The 20,107-nt window shown below is 44.5% G+C and overlaps 1 protein-coding gene across 8 annotated transcripts in view; it reads right to left on the bottom strand.

The window, feature by feature from the left end:
* Positions 1-19,529, bottom strand: part of atrn (attractin) — a 109,846-nt gene extending 90,317 nt beyond the window's left edge. For 7 of the 8 annotated variants that reach the window (XR_004608925.1, XR_004608924.1, XM_034525534.1 and 4 more), the window contains exons 1-7: positions 19,013-19,527; positions 9,725-9,808; positions 7,467-7,580; positions 6,980-7,108; positions 4,231-4,427; positions 1,964-2,132; positions 121-211 (exon numbers count right to left, since the gene is read on the bottom strand). Coding sequence is in view for 6 of the 8 variants with exons in the window: in XM_034525534.1 (XP_034381425.1) it covers positions 121-211; positions 1,964-2,132; positions 4,231-4,427; positions 6,980-7,108; positions 7,467-7,580; positions 9,725-9,808; positions 19,013-19,266 (1,038 nt within the window). In the remaining 2 variants the exon portion in view is untranslated. Of the gene's footprint in view, positions 1-120; positions 212-1,963; positions 2,133-4,230; positions 4,428-6,979; positions 7,109-7,466; positions 7,581-9,724; positions 9,809-19,012 lie in introns of all 8 variants that reach the window. The other variant, XM_034525536.1, reaches the window with a different exon arrangement.
* Positions 19,530-20,107: the final 578 nt, after the last annotated feature.

Below are 20,107 nucleotides of genomic sequence, written 5' to 3'. Positions count from 1 at the left end.
GGAGTTGTGCACTGTTCTTCTGAAGCCTCTTCCATATCAGACAGAGATGAGCAATATTAATGTGCAGTGTTCAGTCATTACTGTCTTCATGGATATGCATTACTCCCTCCCTCCACATACCTCGTGAAGAGCCAGTGAGTGGCCGTATCGCGGCGTGACGGTGTGGACGGAGGGGTCGAGGGTCAGCCAGCTCTTGCTGCTGAGGTTATACCTAGAAAAAGAAAAGAGGAAAGTGAGAGGACCGCGACTGAACGGCTTTAGGAAGCTCCACATGTCCTAGACTAGTCGGTGTTCAATCATTTGTGACATGTCGAAATAAATAAAAAATAAAAAAACTGTACTCCAACTCTACTCTACTACTTGAATGCGACTAATATGGTTGAATAGTACGATCTTTCTGATATAAATGTAGCTGAAGTAGAGTACTCAATTATTGTACTTAGTTACCACTTCTAAAAATAGAGCACAAAGTTCTCCTGATTGTCCTAAGTGCACCAGATTGATGCATTTAACTTTAAAATGGAAAACATTTTCCTCTGGGTGATTAATGCCCCGGATCCAACCAGAGGGTCCGACAGAGATTACCGGCCTCCGACGTGTGAACCCTGCTAAACCAACCAAACGCCACTCATCACGAGCCTTCGCTGCGCTTCTTACCTTGAGGTTGGAGGTACAGTTTTGTTTCACAGACAGCGAGGGAGCATAGCTTATAACACTGCAGGAGGAGAGCTACGCTGTTGTCTAATCCAACTGTGGCAAGGTGACAAACACAAGAAGTTGTGCTGAGTTGGCTCCTATATAATCTCATACGACAGACCATGAGCAGGAATAAACAAAGGGACTTGGCCCATCTGCAACCCATAAAATACACAAAACATGAGCCAGAGCCAAAGGGGTGGAGGGTGATCTTCCTGTGTGGGATTCAGGGTGAGGAGCATCAGCCCATCCTGTAATCTTATGGTATGTAATGACATCCTTTCGGGATGTGCACGACACAGAGCTGTCTGTGTTCTTCTTCTTGTTGATTTTCAACAGACAGACGGCGTCAGGAAGAAGCCGCAGGACTCCCCGACAGCCAAAGCATTAACACCCAGAGCGCAATTAAGTCCCGCCCACATTGGAAGAGGAGAAACGAATCATCGCTCTCCGTTTACTTTGAATTGTGTGAAGGTGCCTCCTTGTCACCTTTCGTCCATTGGCAAACAAAAGAACAACGCAACACCAACGGGGTAAAGAACCAAAGCTAAAGGTCATTGATGGGGCGGCTCGGAGGGGGGAGCGGGTTATGTTCCAATCGGTTCGATTCCAATCCACGTCGATGTGTTCTTGGGCAAGACACTTAAAACCCCAAACTGCTCAGCAGCGTGCGAATGTGGTGCGAATGGGAATTAGTGGCGCTTCGAGTGGTCGGAGGACGAGAAAGGCTGCAGAACTTAAAAACAACCGAGCCTTTAAGAAGACAAAAGAGAGGCATCGGCAGGAAGAACGGGTCAAGCATTCGGTCTAAATGTCAGTTTTAGGGTTGAGTGTGGATAAATCGGGAGGCTGTGCAGTATTATGCCTGCAAGTGCCTCTGCTAACTACAGAAGCTCGCTCACCACTAATCTGATGAAGGGACAAGTTAGCCATTGACTGCCCTGTCCGGTAGACATGGCGTGCTGAAATAACCCATTGAAAGGCTGGATGTCTCATGTTTACTGCTGGCTGCAGGCCTTTTGTTGCCCTTTCAGCCCTTGGTTTGCCCTCCAGTGCCTGTGGTTTTTAAGAGTATGACGCATTACGCTCTATCTCTGTAACGGGCATGCGAGTTGAAAACATTTACATGCTTGCAACAGGGACACTGTGTTTCTACAATCGCATATCAACAGCAGGACCCGTGTCTCGCAGCTGCGGCCAAGCGCCCCGCCCCCCCCCCCCCAAAAAAAGAAATGTGTGGATGCCCGCAGGGCGAGAGAGCACTTACGCTTTGACCATGTGATAGTCGGAGGCGTTGAAGACGTAGCCTCCAATGACCCACATGGTGCCCTGGTCCACCACGGCCTTGTGGGATACCCTCGCCAGCCCGGCCTCGGTGTACTCCTCCCGGCTCCAGAAGGACGAGTTGGCCGGCACTGAGACGAGGCAGTCTGGACCTGAGGAGCGAGGGAAACCTCAGAGTCAGCACTCCACGGGGGATTAAAGGCAGCAGGAAGCTCAGTTAATTTCTAGGTTTCTTAGGTTTTTTGCACTTATTCAGTATATGATAAACACAATAACATCCTCGGCTTTCTGGGGAAACATAAACAGACGGCCTTCAGAGAGATTAAATACCAACATAAAGAATCAGCATAAAAACTAGAAAATATTTGATAAGGATTAAACTTAATTAGTTCACTTTAATGTCCTGCAGCCAGAAAGAGGGGTTTTAAAAACTGGGATATCTGTTTACCATATATTGAAGGGAAAAGAAATATGACGACGACGACACAATTGAATTATGGAAGTGAGGGGTGAAAGGGCAGAGAGCTTAACCAAGCATTTTTTACTTTTTAGATAACTGTGACCGATTATGCAGGTGTGGCGTAATTTAGCATCAGAAAGTCGTTCAAGTTTTTTCTATTTAAATGCCAGATTAACCAATGTGTAAAGACAAAGGGAAGGCGTTACGGGAACCCTTAGTGTGTTTGGACCTTGCTTCAACAAACAGTAACCTATCAAGGCGTGACAGATTTGAGAGCAATTACTCTTTTAAAGACGGATCGCCCTGGCAGAGCTGCCTTCCCCTGTTACAGGACGAGAACAATGGCGGCAGCATGGACCGGAATCCCTCCTCAATGAAGCGGGAAAAGGTTGTTGGCAAACAAGAAAAAGAGGGAAAAAAAAGACACAGAATAGAAACCTGCTTGGGATAAAAACATTTACCAACTACTGCCATCACTCCACCTTACAGCAGAAACAGGGTGTAAACTGCAGAGGAACTTCCTTGTTGATCATAATCCAAAAGAAATGCAGAAGTGGCCACGTGACGGGAGAGAAAGCGCTGAAGCATTCAGGGTCCCTGAACCCGTTCTCCTTTTCATTTCCACCCCCCTGGTGGCTAATATTCCTCCACTACCCTGACGCAAAAAACTAATTACTGTTACAACTTGGTGGCGTTTCCCCATAAATAAAACAAACGCAGCCTTTGCTTCCCTTAAAGACGTAATTTGTTGAAGGCCACCCATCTGTGAAGGAGAGATTAAATGCAAGGCTGGCTTGACTAAACCGGCATCTGTCTGCTTTTGCTCTGGTTGGTGCAGAAAATGAGTTCATTTGGGAACTGGCAGCGCAGAGTACACTAAGTATGCTATTCCTCGGCTAACACACCATGACAGGGTAATAAAGGCTAAAGAAAACACCAGTCTGCCTCTCAGCTCCCTCAGCGTTGGTAATTAGATTGTGAAACACACCGAGCTGCTGATATAACTGCAGTTAAATTAAGCCGCCGTCTCTGCGCGTGCAGAGTGGCTCAGCGGAGCCGTTTAAGAACTAATAGAGCCGATAGAAAGCGCATATGGTCCAATTTAAAAAGGGGATACAGTGGTGTCTGGTCATCACCACATAAAAAAGAAAATAGAAGACTCAACTAAAAAGATCAGGTAGCTGATCCTGCAAAAAGTCTATCTGAGGTCCATCAGGCTACAGCAGATGGACGTTACCCTCAGCCCTAAAAAGGCGTTCTTTTACACAGGGATCAGCCTAAACACCATCCCTCACTGCTGAACGTAGAGTTGAGTCGTCAGCAGGAGCCAAACTCCTTCATTAAAACCTCTCAATTATACATTTCTTTCCTAATTATATGAGCAGGGTCCCACTACACTTTCAGCCAGTCTACGTGGGCGGCACACTGGGCGATTAAGCAGATTACCTCACTTACATAGTGGCACGATAGCATGGACGTTTGGTTTTAGTTCAGTCCTGAAAGCACCATACCTGCTCCGAAAGAGTGTTAAAAATAGGTCAGAATGCACACTGCGTTCCCGTGAGTATCCTGCGTTTATAATTCGGGCTGTTAAAAAGTGAATATTGTCTGCTAAATGTGCGATTTAACACCCCCGAGACCAGTACGGTTCATTCTGCACAGAGAACACAGACCCAGTAAGACGCTACTGGGTCTCGTGAGGAGCCAGCTGAGGCCAACCTGATGATATGGTGGTTATTCAAAGCAGCGCGTAATGAGGTCACGTGATGCGGCCGCAGTGCCCGGCCCACCTTGCCATCCGGCCTTGCAGACGCAGGTCTTGCCCTGGCAGCGACCTCTATCAGGGTAGCCGCAGTCGGCCATGCAGTATGGGACGTCACAGGCTCCGCCCTTCCAGTTGCTCTCGCACTCGCAGTACACCGAACCGGTGGAGTTCCTCACGCGACACTCGCCGCGGCCCGAGCAGTTGTTGGGACACGTGTTCACCCTGGGGAGGGAGGGAAGAGGAGGAAACAGAGAGAGGGTGAGAAACCAGGGTTCCTGAATTACAGACTGTGAATAAAACATCAGGGACTTGTTTCAACAACTGGGTGACATCTGCTTTTGGGCACAAAAAAAAAAAAAAAAAACTTCATGAAAAATTCACTTTTTCCAGCGGGAGTGTGGGGATCTGGAGTAACCAAGGCACAAACTGTCGAAATAAGACAACCCAGTCAGTATTATTGTGGGCTGCAAACTGGGCTTAAAGAGACAGGCGCTAAAATGGAGCGTTTCAGAACGAGGATGAATACAGGTATATTCAGACGGACTGTATCAAAGTGTTTTTTTGTTTTTTTTCCTACATTTAAACAACCCTGGAAATTACCATGACGTGTCCCCTTTAAATTTAAAATGTGTAACATTTCCCCTTCAGACAGCAGAAGCTACTGTTACTGGCATCGTCCTCCCTCATCAGTCGGTCAAGGGGCTGCCTCGACACTTGTCAATCATCTCCGACACAGTGGCGAGCTGGAGGCCAAGCTAACTGGCAGACATCCGGTCCCCACAGGCAGAGGAGCAGATGGTAAACTCACCCAGTCTGCAGGGAGACGGCACTAATGACGGACACATTTTGTGCCATCATACAAAAAAATACTGGAGGAATCAGAGCAACATGCTCTTTCCAGTGACAGTATGTTTATCTCACAATCAATTTGACCTTTGGCTTCTTTGGTCTAGCACATTGCCAGACCTTCCCTTTGAACTGGAAATAGTGTCCCTGATGTTTATGCCAAAAGTTTTGCTGTGAAAAATAAAAAAATCCATAAAAGCAGGAGACTAGAGTTAGATGTTTGAGAGCGAGACAGTCGACACAAAAGGCCCATCGTCATTCTTTCATGTTTCTTCAGCAGCTTCGTAGTTTGATGTTTTGGCTCCTCCACCTCCCCGAGACACCAAAGACCGGGGGCCCCCGGGGGGCACTTTGCTTTCATCCGACTCGGTGTTTCTCAGCCCAACTTCAATCCCATTGCCATGGCGACGCCACCAATGATCGAGGGGGGAACAAACGCATGGGTTCCACTGTGTCTTTGCAGATGTTTGGAATGGACAAGCTTCACTTTGGGTTTTTTAAACCATACTTTTCCTTTTCGTGGCAGTCGACGCAACCGAAGCGTTTCCGTCTGTGTGAAGTTCACGTTGATCTCTCTGTGGGTTTGCTGCCGAGCACCGAGACGGGAATGTTTGGCAGATTTAAAGAACAAGACTACATTTTTTTTGCATCAGTGTGGCTAGATGTTATTTTATAACAAAACATTCTTTACAAAGTGACTTCTATATTACATAAAAGTATTACAATTCTATGAATTCAGTGGCACTTGAATGTCGACTGAATCTAACAACACACCGGCGGCTTTGAAATGTGCATTTCTTTTTTTTTAAATTATGTCCAAAACAGAACTTATCAGATTTTCAATTTCCCGACGGTCATTAAAAATATCACGTGGTTCTACATTTTGGTTTCATCCAAATCACTTTATCCTACATGGTAAATAAACCCTTTGCACCAAGCTGATCCTGTGAAAAAGATTTCTCTCCCCAGCTAAACCAGGAAGCCACGATTGACCTTGAGACACAACGTCACGTGACAAACACTGTCACCTGTCAGTGAGGTGAAACATGTGGAGCCGGCATTTTATTCCAAAAGGTGGAAAAACTTCAAAAGAAGAAGAAAAAACTAAAGTTATCAAAGAAATTCCACTTATAATTTGTTCATTTTTTTTCATCATTATTACTGTATGAAACTGCACAAAAGACATTTTTGAGTTGTCCTCGCTTCTGGCCATGGCAGTGCTGTTTCCATGGAGATTAAATTAAGTGTTCAGTTGCTCATGCAATAAGAAAATGTCACAATAATATTGTGGCCTGTCTTTGCTTCCACATGGGATTCATGTCAGCATCCAGCAAACGTACCAAACACAACCAAACAACATGTCAGACTGGCAGATGACGGCGCGGTGATGCAACGAGCAGCAAATGGACAGCAGCATGATCCTCTCACTAAAAGGCCGCCGACCGGCTGAATCACGCAGAGTGTGATCGCTTTGCATGCGTCATCGTGTCCCAAGGGAGAGAGCGAAGTGGGTTCCTTCAGCTGAAGAAATCTCAACAGAAAGGGCTTGAGCGGCGGGTTCTCGTCTCGGAGCTCAGTATGGAAGTCGTTTAGCTGGTACTTTTATCAAGCGACTGACTCCATCCTGAATGCATGTGTGGACCCCGAGAGACGCAAACCCTGAAGGGCTGGCAGCGGCACACACTCAGCTGCAGCGGATTATGAGCCATTTGATACGTGGAAGCTGCTGTTCCAGCTAAGATTTCAAAATGAAGGACGGGGCTGAGAATAAAAGTCAAGGACCGACCTGGAGGAGGAGTTGACTTTGCCTTTATGAAAGATGCTTTGATTATATTCCACAAATGTTTTGCACTTTTTTCCTTTTTGACATGGAAGGGAGATTTAAAATGAACGATAACCACCGCAGGTAGAAAATGCATTTCCTTCACCTGTAGGAAATGTTGAAGCCAGTCAGGTTGTAGGCGGCGTCGCTGAAGAAGTGCAGCAGGGCGTAGCCGGACTGAGACACCACCTCAGGAACCGTCTCATTCCCGTAACGCTCGGGAACAATCAGACCGCTGCAATTAAAAGGTGGAATTTAACACATTTTAATAATCATTTATATATACATATATATATATATATATATATATATATATATATATATATATATATATTTAGTATTTAGATATTTAGTTTAGTTTTACTCCTAAACTGTTTATATGAAGGTCAGGCTTGTGTATGAGAGCATTTAATGGTTCAGTAATGGTTTGGAGGCTGTTTTCTCTTCGGGGAATCCGAACACAAGAGGACCTGTGTTGTGGACCTGTGTTGTGGACCTGTGTTGTGGACCTGTGTTGTGGACCTGTGTTGTGGACCTGTGTTGTGGACCTGTGTTGTGGACCTGTCCGCCAGCCAAACGCACAGTGGACGCACCTGAAGGCAGCGAGAAGCGGGGCGTAAATGGAGTCTCCATCATACACGTAAAGGTGGTCCCAGCTGCATTCAGTGGCAAAGTGGTTGAACTGTAGTCGGAGTATTGTGTTCGGCCTGGAAAACACACACACACACGCACACACACATAAAGTACATGGCAAAACGGTAATAGTTCAAACAGTAATATCAGAAGTCCCCAAAACAAGCTAAAATATCAGTAATTTCACACACTGGATTCATTAATATATCTGGAAATAAAGTCATCTTTCTTTGATTTTTTTATTTCTTATATTTAACAATTCACCGACATTGTGACAAAACATAAAACGGTCGCACTGATGTAATCCTCCCTTCTAAAGTAATAACATTATATCTCAGCGATGCTGGACAAGATATCATTGTACGGTAGATATTAGAGTTACTGCACATCAGCATTCCTTAAGGATAAATCCCCAACTGAAGGGCTTTTTACATCCTTCCAGCTAAGAGAGATCAAGCTTCATCCAGAAATCAATAGATTTTTTACTCAATGAGTAAAAAGATGCTTTTGTTGCCTTGACAGCATCTACCCCTGCACCATAGTGTTTAAGAAAAAACATTTTTTTTAACACATTTCCATCTGTGTGAATATTTATCATCATCTCACCAACCTCAAGATCGCTTGTCAGGATATTTAGTTAATGTTTCACAAGCTGAATAAATGGAACTTTTATAGCGTGGCAGGTGGATTATTAATAGCTGATAGAAACAAAACTTCACTAGCATTTGTCTGTTGGCTTCCACGTTTACATGAAAGCATAGAATAAATCAAAAGGGGAAGAAAATGAATTGATATCGTTTTATTCCTCGTCTGTGCTGTAGGTGACAAATGTAACCGCTGTAACGCAGAGTAACTCTCAGCTATTAAATCTGACAACGAAGCGGCGTCGTGTCACAGATGTAGTCGGATTCAGCACACGTGTCGCTGCGCGACACGAACAAACCAGCAGCACACGTCCTTTAAAGTTTCGAGCCGTCTCCGCTCTGAATTTGGTTAAGCTCGCAAAAAAATGAAATCATTCAAACGAGATGAGGGAGCAACACAAAAGGGAGGGGGAACAAGATGTTCAGGAAATGTTATGAATGGTCACATTTTTCCTCTTCAAAATTGAATTTACTCGAGTGAAGCGCCGGCTCTTCCTCCGGAGGAACGCCGGCGGCCCCGAAGGTTTGATTAGAGGAGAAGGCTCGTGACCGGTAAAAGAAGAAGAATCGGGAGCACGGAGTGACTGGAGACGTCTGACAAAGAAACTCCTATTCCAAAACTTAATTACATCCGAGGTCCCTACGAGCGTGGCGGCGAAGCGCAAGCACTTTGTCACGCAGGCCGCCGACTTCACGCCAGAGGGAAAAGCTCGTCATTCTGGTATGCGTGTCACTGTGTTAATCTTGTGTTAAAATACGGGCGGAGGGCTCAAGACAGCATGTTAAAGTGCCATTAGGGTGTAATGAAACCGCTGAATGACGGCGGCCCGGTGATTAGGAGAAGCCGTACAGGCACAAAAGAGGTGAGAAGTTCAAAACCCTGTAACGTCCGCGCGTCCCGTCAAAGGGAAACACGAGCGTGACCTCCGTGAGCCCCGAGAAAGTCACTCCCGTTTAATTCCCTCCTGAATGAGATCGTTTGGCCGAATGCCTGAAAATGCAAATGTAATCAAAGGGATTATATAGTTCGGATGAGCTGGCGGAGTCAGGCTCATCGTTCCCGAATCGATACTCTTGTGACGCGGTTATGCTGAGTGAGACGAAAATGAAGGAGTATCCAGTTCCTCACGGTTGCTTTGCCATTTTATTTTCATCCATCATCCGTCTGGAAACTGTAAAGTCCTCGTGCCGGATGGGATCTCAGCGAAGGACTGCAGCGCCGAACGTGTAAATAAGCATTACGAGCACCCCTCTGGAAATATTGACTCGCAGCCTCGGCTTTCCCGATCCACCTCTCGGCTGTCTCGCAGTTTTTATTAATGGCAGAAGCTGATTTGATGGATGAAATCAATAAGCGAGGATCGGTTTCCTGCCGTCTTCGTTCTGGCTACGTCATGAGCGGCAAGTTATAAGTTCTCTACGACCAACACTAACTTTATTACAGACTACTGATTTGAGCGGTTTAGGTTTTCTGAATGGATGAAGGGATTCTGTCTTTATAAATGGCAGCATATTTGTTGCCTAGTCCTTATGTGGCATTTCTCCCCTGGTGTTGGATCTGTACTTCTACTTACTGTCCCTCGATCAGCCAGGTGCACTTGGTTTTGTACTTGTAGTTTCCTGGACCGTCGGTCAGTTGACCAGAGGGCCCCGTCAACCTGAAGGAAAAAGAAGAGGAGAGAAGTTCAAGATTACAAAAGGAAGATGCGATTTGCTTTATCCAACAATAACGAAAAATAAAAAAAGCTGAGATCTTGGAAACTGTGTCCAGTCCAGGTGTGTGCGTGTGATGTGAGGGGGAAACAACTGATGGCGCCACTGAATCCCCAAAATACAACAGCAGCGAACGTGACCAAGAGGCGTACGCGTTTAGGAAAGAATGTCCAACAAGTTGGGCATCGGTCACACTCAATAGGAAGCCAAATGGCTCCAAATGGGATTCACCACGATAACAGGAATGTTATCCTGCACGTAATCCTGTTACATCACTTCTTATATAGATTCGGAAGCACAGATGAAATAAAACATATCAATATGGATTATATAGCCTTTTAACCGATCAAACGGTTCAATCCCAATATAATTTAATGCTAAATAACAATTGATTTATAGTGCAATAAAAACCTTACTATACAGGTTTTCTTTCACATGATCTGAACCTTTACAAACCCTGAATAAAATATTCAGGTTGCAGGTATAATTTCAAACACATTTTCTGGAGCGACACAATATAGATTAATGACACAAACACACAACGTTGTTACACAAGAGTCAGTCAGTAGAGCGAGCAGGTGAACACTAACCTCTGCCAGGACGGCTACGAGACAGAGAATGATTAAACCGCACAGCAAATTATTACCAGAGGCAAAGCGCCGCGACGGGCAAACGGGCTAATAGTATAGTAGCGGCGCCCGGCCTGATCAACTCGAGCTTGATGACGCAGCAGCGGAGACGAATTACACAGGGGACACTTTGCAGGCAGAGATTGTATCATTACTGATGTCGGTCTCAGGGTGCGATGACTCCACTGTCTCACACACACACACACACACACACACACACACACACACACACTTGTTCCAAAACAGTCTCTCAGCACCACTTCGGACCGAGGTCTGCAGAGAACACGCGTCCCCCGTTCAGCTACGGGAGCCAGTAAAAGATCTCAACCCAAAGACTCGCTTTAAACAAGACACATCTATAAAGAGCTTCTTTTTTTTGTCTCGACTTTCAAATGTGGATGAATTCAAATTTGTGTGATTCTTTCACAACTTCAGCGTGAAACTGATGCATAATGGATGCGTCCCCGGTGTGTATTGCGTAACAATGTTTTTCTTCTTTTGTAACTTTGTTTGCATTCGTTTGCATCCAGTGTTGGCCAAGGCTGCAGAGATGCAGGCCAACGGCTCAAGGATCAAGGCCATGGGTGTTGTTAAGTTAAGACCACTTTATGGGGCGAGCGCGTGACATCGCAACAATGCTCCTCTGCTATCGCTGCACTGAGTGGGCTTGAAGTCAGTGCGTCAGCAAAATGGAGAGTTTAACAACCAAATAGAAAGACAACTTAACTCGTTACATGAGTTATTTCTTTGCTTTGCTGAATACTGCTGGCTCAAGAGAGTAGTTCAACCCAGCTCGTGGCAGGTCTCAGCGGCTAGCTAACGAGTACACTGCCGCTGTAATTACAGATCGCCCGGTGCTCGTACAGCCGGGCCCCGCGGGACCCTGTGGGGCCCAGATCGCAGACAAACAGCGTCCTCGGAGGGCGAGAGACTCCAGCCTCACCTGGAACAAAGACAACGCCGCTCTCAACCCCTGAAAGCAAACTGATCAGTAGTACTACAACTGGGGTACAAATATCCGTATGTGACATCAAGCCAATCCAAAAATAGTCATATATGAAACTAGAGTTCATGTATTTATCAGTTTTTTTTTTTTTTTACTCTTGCACGTACTAATCTTTTGCTGCCGTCCAAATGCAATGGAGGTAAATGTACTTTGCCTTTGTGGCACTCAAAGTCTTAAAAAGGTTAAAGGCTACAGAGCGATGTCACTTGCTAGAAACGCTGTCCTTTACTCAGGATGACCTAGGCACCTCAGAGGGACTATTTCCTCGGGAGGAAAGTAGTTCCACTGAAAATGGTTGACAAAGAGTTCTGTGGATTTTCCTTATTGTTACATGTTGACTGGAAAGACAAGTTGCAGTTGAGTGTTATAATAAAATACAGTAAAGAAGGAATACTAAAGAGGGTTTTTGAAAGCAGAAGCCTCAGCACCTGTTGACATGTCACATATACGACTGTGGGCCAGTGGTTAGCAAGGGGTTGGTGGTTCAATCCCCACCCTAGTCGATGTGTCCTTGAGCAAGACACTTAACCCTGAATTGTTCCCTGTAGCTGTGTCTACGGTGTATGAATACAACATGATTGTAAGTCGCTTTGGATAAAAGCGTCAGCTAAATGATATGTAATGTAATATGTGTTATGGACATTTTCAAGCATCAGGCAATAAAAGAACAACTACTCCCTTCATGTTTTATTACGATGAAGCATAAAAAGTGGGGTTAGGTACCAAACTCGGTACTTTTATGTGTACTGTCTGACTTCTGCCGATACTAGAGAGTACAAATTCACATTAAATCAAATGGTGCCACATTTTGGTGAAGGTTGTAGGGACGAGAGAGGGAGGTAAGGAGGGGTTTTATTTTGTGTGGGGTGTGTTAAATGTTCTAAATAAGAAAGAACATGTTCTTTCAAAGTATTCTAAATAAATTACAACATGTTTTAACAGAATGTTTTAAATAAAGAAAATATTTGTTGAAAGTAAATTTACGATACGCCATTCATCAATAATCCATTGATCATTTAAAACTTTTATAAAAACACACGTTGTTTGTAGTTAAGATACATATATACACACACACGTGTATATATATATATATAAAAAACTAACCATTTACGTCCTGCCATTGCAGCTGTCACGTTAAACAGAAGATCTCAAAAAGGTCCTGCGATGAAGAGGAAGCCAGCAGGTGACCACACTTCCTGTTATTAGACCCACACGGACACACCAGCAAGAGACGGTGACGTCCCGACAACCTTCTCATGCAAACAGCTTCCTGCAGTGGTCGCCGAGACAAGCGGTGTGCAAATGGCAATGTGGCGCAGCACGAGAGCAGAGCAAACACGATCTCTCATTCAGGAGGCGACCACCGGCTCTGCTCGCTGGCCCAGACAGAGAGGAGCGCACTCAGACGGAAAGCAAATATCACAAAAGGCGAAAGGGTTTTCCCTTCAGACCGCCTGAGCAGACGCGGGAAAGCCGCCGTTGTGCTTTTATTGTAAATGTTGTATCCCAAAAAAAAGTGGGGGACGTAATTCGATACGTTTTTAACGTGATTCTTGCGCATGTTGGCAGAAATAAGCGTACCGTTATATCCACATGATCTCTACAGTTTGGTTTTGCATTTTACGACCCAGGCCCATCAGGAGGTGCTTGTGTGGAGCTTCGGGTCGAGTGCGGTAAACAACGAATGCTCTCAAACGAACCCGGCCCACCAGATACCGTTAAAAATAAATATGCCATCCTCCCCTTGTTGATGTTAAACATTTAGGAGGACGCAAGAAGAGTTAAAGTTACTCGGCAGCAGCCGCTGATGAGGAGAGCCGTGAACCCAACGTGGCTGGCAACAAATCTACTAAAGTTAAGAGCTCAAAACATGCTTAAGCAGCTATAAGTCAGTTATATTGCCTAATAAATATTTAATAAATTATGGGCAAGTGGCTATTTTCCAAGTGACTGTGCTGCTTTTGCGCCTCAGTGTTTTTGCTTGAGTTACAGTTACACTTTGAAGAGAGCTTCTTTCTTTCTTTTTTACCTTTTCTTTTGTAACACACTGAAATGAATCCTTTTATCAGCCTTAAAATGCATCCCATCCCCACTGAGACTCTGCAGGTTCAGCTCATCCGCACAAATTGAATCCTGTCTTTTCATGTGTCCACATCACAGACATGCCGAGTTTACTGATGCCAAAAGATTTATGTGAAACTCACTGCCACCTCAGCCACCGTGGCTGTAAACAAATCCATCCACCGGTACCTCCTGCATGTAAAACTTCCTAAACTAGCACCGGCGAGCTGAAAACAGAATGAATCAGTGGGCACCGCAGTGGGAGCCATTAGTCTCCGAGGAGGGCGGGCCGGCCGGCCGGCCGCTCGGCCGGGCCTTTAGTACAGCGAGGTCATCCTTCAGAGAGCTTCCAGAGAGCGCCTGAGGGCGGATGTGGACCAGTATGCAGACGACACAAGAGACGACTAACAAAAGAGCAGAGCGCTGTGAAACTAAAAATACCAAAAAGTCACTCGCAGGTCAGGGCGATTGAATCGGCAGTGCATCAGAGGAAAGGTATTGGTAGAGACGCCACACGCCGGTCAGGATTTGTCATCATGAGTCAGTCAAACAATTGGAATATTTTTATTTTTATTTTAATCCTTATATAAAAGTTACTCTATTCTACTCGGTGGTGGATAAAAGATTGAGAAATGAGGCAATGAGTTGCCATCCCCGCCCCACTGCAAAACAAAGAGCTGGCTCATAACTGTGTGTCCTTCTCAAAAACAAAATTAGATTCATCAAAAGGATCCACGCCGAACTAATCAAAAAGTACAGTTGCGTGTGTATGGGTCTCTTTGATCCAATAAGCATAAAGCTGGCCTTTGTGGCCAAAATCTGATAATCTGATACCATTTACAGATCAGCCTCATGGTAACAATCATCAGCAACGAGACGACAGTAAACCAGATAAAAGGAGCTTTTCACATATAGAAATGCTATTTTTTGACAAAAGTCAACTCCGATTCAAAAGAAACAGTGAATATTATCTTCTGACAGATTTACCATGAACCAAAAACATGGTGGTGTTGGGTTGGATTGCTGCTGTATTTACCTCTAGAAGGCACGTATAGTTTTGATTACAGTGTGCCTACATTTCGAGAAATCCCACCTCTAGTCCAGGTCTATGCAACTTCATCAGGGAGGAGCAAAACATTAAAAAATGACTTCAAGGGGGTCTTAAAGCACTGGCCGTGAGCTGCAATGTGCCTCGTTCAAATCCAGACGGAGAGCTTGGCTGCATGCCGTTCTCCACATTCCCTGCCAACTCTCTAATAAAAAAAGGCAGAAAAAAAATGATACCCGACGCATGTTCTTTATGTGCAGTCTACTCCGTAACTTAGTTTACGTCGCTGATGTTGGAAATGGAAGAAGGGTTTCAGTGCTTTTTTGGCGATCTCAGGGTATTCTGCATTGATTTTAATCCAGAACACCAGCAGAGTTGGTGTCTAAAATATACTTTTACGGCCATCACTAGATTGTGAGTTTCATTTTTGGGGTAACGTATTACGTGACCTCTTGTGTCAAGAGGTCATGTGTCAAGAGGCTTAGACGCACAGGCAGATGTAGCCGGTCATTTTTCAAAATAAAACATCTTTCCGACCTTGATAATCAATCAAAACTTTCTGTGCGGCCCGGTACTAAGGGTACCCTGGTGGTTGGGGACCGCTGGTCTATTTGACTCTAAATTAACCATAATTTACTAAATGAAAAATCATGCTGTATTGAAGAAGAGTTGAAACTTGAGATTGAGATCATAAACTTGTGTTTACTATGTTTACTGAGGGAATAAATCAAGAGTCTTATAGACTTCTATACAACCAGACCAAAGGAGTCACCCCTTGATGGTCAGTAGAGAGAATGCAGGTTTTAAGACACGTCCACATTGGCCTCCCTCTTCGGGACCGGAGGTTGCCGCCTGGTTCACCAGATTAAGGGAGGACTCCAGACTAAGAGATGTCTCAGGATGTTGCTGTGATCACTAGATCACTAGAAGCAACAACGTTTTAGTGTTATTTGGGTGAGTTGACCCTTAAAACAACAACAATGGAGGGAAGTTTTGGATCGGCAGTGGAACAGATTTTTTAAAAATGTGATTTTGCCATCTTGCCATATACATAAAGAAATTATTTGTACTATATAGTGGGATTAATGCCACTCCCTAAATTACACACTGAACCATAAATTCAAAATACCCTCAGATGAAAAAGAAAATCTGATGTTTATGCCATTAAAAACAACAAAACACACTTGCCCCCCCCCCCCTTCATGTTGATTTTGGCCCTCACGGCTATAGCCGGGTCTCCATCTTGGCGGGACCCTGTCGCAGAAGGCTGCTTTTTACCAGCATTCAGCCAGCCTTGTATGGCAGCATTGTCTGTATGCTAAACACGGCCTCAGAAACACAGGCTCTCCCCGGGAAAAACCATCGGCCCTTTGACCACGCCAAACAACGCAACCTTGAATCCAAGCAAGTCTGGCGTCGCAGAAAGAAGAAAGTTCACTATAACATATAAATGATAATTAGCCTGACTGGGTGAGGTAGCTGCAGCATCGCTGATAATGCTGTACAGTGTGTCACAGGAGGGCCGAGGCTTAAGCCTCTAAACATTATACTGGGATGTCGGTGGCCTGCTGTGTTATTAGTGAAGTTCAGGCTCAGGCGAGCAGCAGACGAGCAACACCACAAACCTCTCCGACTACCCTTTTTTTTTCTACAGTAGAGTTTTAGAATAGAAACAGACGACTACATGCAGCTTCTCTAAAAGCAGCTGGAAGAGAAGACAAACTTAACAGGCCACTGACAAACCCAAAGTTCAACTTTAATAATCCCCGCAGAGACTTTCATCCTTGTTCAACTAACTCGAGCGTTAAGGGCTTAGTGTCTCGGTCCGTAAGAGCAGCGGTTACAGATAGAGCCAGGGTGCTTCCATTATCAATTAATTGGGACTTTTAGTTTTTTGTTGCGTTTACAAGTTGTCAGAAAATAAAGAAGAATTCACATTATAATTTTCCACAGCCCAGAGTGATTCTGAACAGCTTCTTTTTTTTGTACGACGTCTGATCAGTAGTCCATAAAAAACAGATATTCAGTTCAGTGATGCAAAGAAAGCAACACATCCTCACATTTGAGAAGCTGGAACCAGAGAAATACTTCCTAAAAGATTTTCCAACTCTTCTCCGATGACAGTAGCTCGCAGCTCCAAAAAAAAAGCTCCAAATGTTACTTAATCTAGAGAGAAAGTCGCCAAGTCAGGTGCCCATCCGGCCTCCCTCTAAAGCCACGCCCCCAAAATGATCAGCATGAACGTAAACAACAAACATGGCTATTGTTGATAAGTCTGTAGAATACGGACATCTCTTCAGTGCCACAATATTCCATTTCAAAAATTGTATTTTAGCCTTTAACAAACTTTGCGACGCCTGCGATTTGAAAATTGCAGGCGGCCATATTGTGATTGCTATAATATTTTGATTCATTAAATTTCTAAAATACAGCAATCGTGTATTTCCCAGGCATTTAAAAAAAATCTGCATCTTTACATTACATTTGTTAGACAGATTTACATGTTCCTTTACCCACAGTGCACAGCCCTTAGTGGTTCAGCTTCTGGCTCAGAGACACCTGGAAGTGTAGAAAAGGAAGAATAGATCCACTAACACTGCAATTAATGACCAAACCAATCTCCAACCAGTTCAACAACTTGAGCCACAATTTCGACGGTTGAATAAGAAAAAGTGTGAAATATTTGTAGTTTCCAGCTCGTCCAATGTGCTGTAAGCTGGTGGCCACAGTGATGGACTTTTGTCAATTAATACCTAAATGCAACAGGCTCCAAGGTCGGTCACCACAACGGAGACAAGCTATTTCATCCAGAGGGCACTCATCGCCGCCGTTCTGCTAATGTGCAAATAGTTTCGGCTTCCCTTTCTTTGACCATGACTGTTTAGAGGATGCACAACACCGCTAGCCTCACTACCAGCTCTGCTTTACGACCCGGATAATAAGCTGAGACAGCATGAAAGAGAATATCAAATTCATAAAAAAAAAAAAAACAACGATCAAGATATGTGAAAAAAAAAAAAAAAAGGAAGAAATAAAGATTGAGCCGAGCGAGGCCTGGCAATCCGGCACAACCTAATGGACACATTTTAGCTGCACAGACATGCTAGCTCATCACAATGCTGGAACTGGATCAGCTCGCTTACAACCCAAAAAAAGAAAAGAAAAAAGGGAGAACAGAAGTATAACAACCCTATTTGAGCTTGAATTTGACAACCAAGAAATTAGGAAATCAGGAAGAAAAAAACTTTTGTCCTATTAAATGCTTGCTTGTGTCACACAAGGGTGTAAAGTCCTGTATAAACTGACCAACAGTGTAATTAAATGTATTTGCCATCGCCCAAAATCACAAATGACAAATGTACAGATTGCGTTTACAATGTGTACACATAGGACATCCTCTGACCCAGAACCCTGACATCAGAACAGACAAAAAAGGGAAGCAACCTGAAGGAGGAGGGACAGAAGAGCAATAGATGAGCATCAGAACAGAGTTACAACACATTCGATGCATACGACAGAAATCGTGCCTGACTTTTGTAACGTGAAGCGACACTTTAATGGGAGAACGAGATGTGCAGCGCCGATGTTCAGACTGTTCCCATGGAGCGAGGGACACCTTTCATATTGCACACTGAGACCGACATCAAAGAGCACAAAGTGGCATGCAGTGTGTCACTGTGTCTAGATAAAAAAAAAGGTGAGGGCCTGCACAGGAAGCAAACAGATGTGTTCCCAACTGGAAATAAACACCTGGCTGGGTTGCATGAAATTCAAAAAGGGGTTTGAGTGCATGAATTGATGGATACAAAATAAAAATGTTGCTCATTCAAGTTATTTTTTTGTTTGTTTCTTGAATGCCAAACATCCTCTGCTTGCAGCTTTTAAGAAAAGGTGGACTTTCTCTGTTTTAGATCTTTTCTTTTTTTTTTTAAATGAACACCTTTAGGTGTAAAGCTGCTGTTCGGAACAAAAACAAGCAATCAGATAGATGACAGATCTTCTTGGCCTCTTGGATTTATCACAAAAACAGTGTATAGATACAGAAAAACTGCCAGCAGCATCTTTACATTCAGTGATGTGATGTGTACAACAAATGGGTTGATGCCACTTGGTTTGGTGACACACAGATTAAAGACACTGAAGAGCCACTTACACCTTACCAAGAGCATCCAAATGACACAGTTACACTATTTAGCATGTTAGCGTTTGAACCAGAAGACCTGTGGTACAAGTAAAAGTAGTAGTAGTAGTAGTAGTAGCAGTAGCAGTAGTACCGGGTCTTGCTGTGCCTCAGGTGTGCACTGCTCGGTGTCTCGTCACTAACGTCCACAAAGCAAAGACGTAGACAACAAACACGCGACCCGTCTGAAGCGATAGAAGCAGCTCTTCATTCTGTTCACTGTACCTGAATCTCCCTCCGCAGTGCTGGCATTGGTCCCCGACCCAGCCGGGGAAGCAGACACAGTTGCCGGTGGCGGCGTTGCACTGCCCGTTCATACATGGCTTGTCGCACTCCTTCGCCTCGGTGACGCCGGGCAGCCCGGAGAGCAGCCCGGCGACCGAGAGCAGGAGCGCGGTCGTCAGCATCAGCAGGCTCCGGACGCGGCCCCCGGAGCCGGAGCCGGAGCCGAAGCAGGCCCGCCGCGTCGCCCCGTACATTTCTCCTCACCGAAAAGATGGCTGCTTTGAGGCAAAAGCGCTCCGCTGCTGCTGCTGCTTCGGGGGGAGACGGCGACTCAACGAGCTGCCGGTTTGGGTTGTGGTTTACGTTTTAACGGACGTCAGGTGCGGGTTCTCCCCCCCGCGGCCGTTACGGTTAAGTGTCTGCGTTGAGGCTCGTCTTCGCTGGTTACTTGGTTTACATCTTTCCAGTGGTTCCGTTTCCCAGCGCCGCACCGAGCCGCATATTGACATCCAGAAGTGACGTTATGGCAGCGGAAATGCGCAACCGGGAGGGGGGCGGGGCTGAGAGGGGCTTTTAAACTTTTATTTTGAAAACAGAGCAGAGGCCCCGCCCCTTTACATGCGAGCTTGTTAGTTTCTTTTCAATCATATTTTCTCATTAATGGCGTCTTTCATCGGTTATTCTGTAAATTAAAAAAAACAAGAAACGTGGATTTTTGAGTCTAGTAGTAAATATTATATAGCTAAGCTATAAACTATCTGAAACCTTTTTTATATTAAAGTTTAACTTTTTGTTTTTTAATTGTATTTAAGGTTCAAGTTGTATTAGCATTTACACACTTTGACACCACACATGTTTCTATCACAATCACTACTTTATATTTGGTAGTTTCACTAAAGAACTCAAGGTCCACTTATTAGTTCTTTTAGAGCTTTCAACCATACCTTCTCAGGGACTTCAGCAAAGCAATGAGAAGGGAACAACAGTAAGCAACTTTATCGATAAGCTGCCAACTTAATTATTTTTCTAGTATGCCATTATATATATATATATATATATATATATATATATATATATATATATATATATATATAT

The sequence above is a fragment of the Cyclopterus lumpus genome, chromosome 22 (genome assembly GCF_009769545.1).
Source record: "Cyclopterus lumpus isolate fCycLum1 chromosome 22, fCycLum1.pri, whole genome shotgun sequence".
Classification (NCBI taxonomy): domain Eukaryota; kingdom Metazoa; phylum Chordata; class Actinopteri; order Perciformes; family Cyclopteridae; genus Cyclopterus; species Cyclopterus lumpus.
This window is presented reverse-complemented; position numbering and strand designations above follow the sequence as displayed.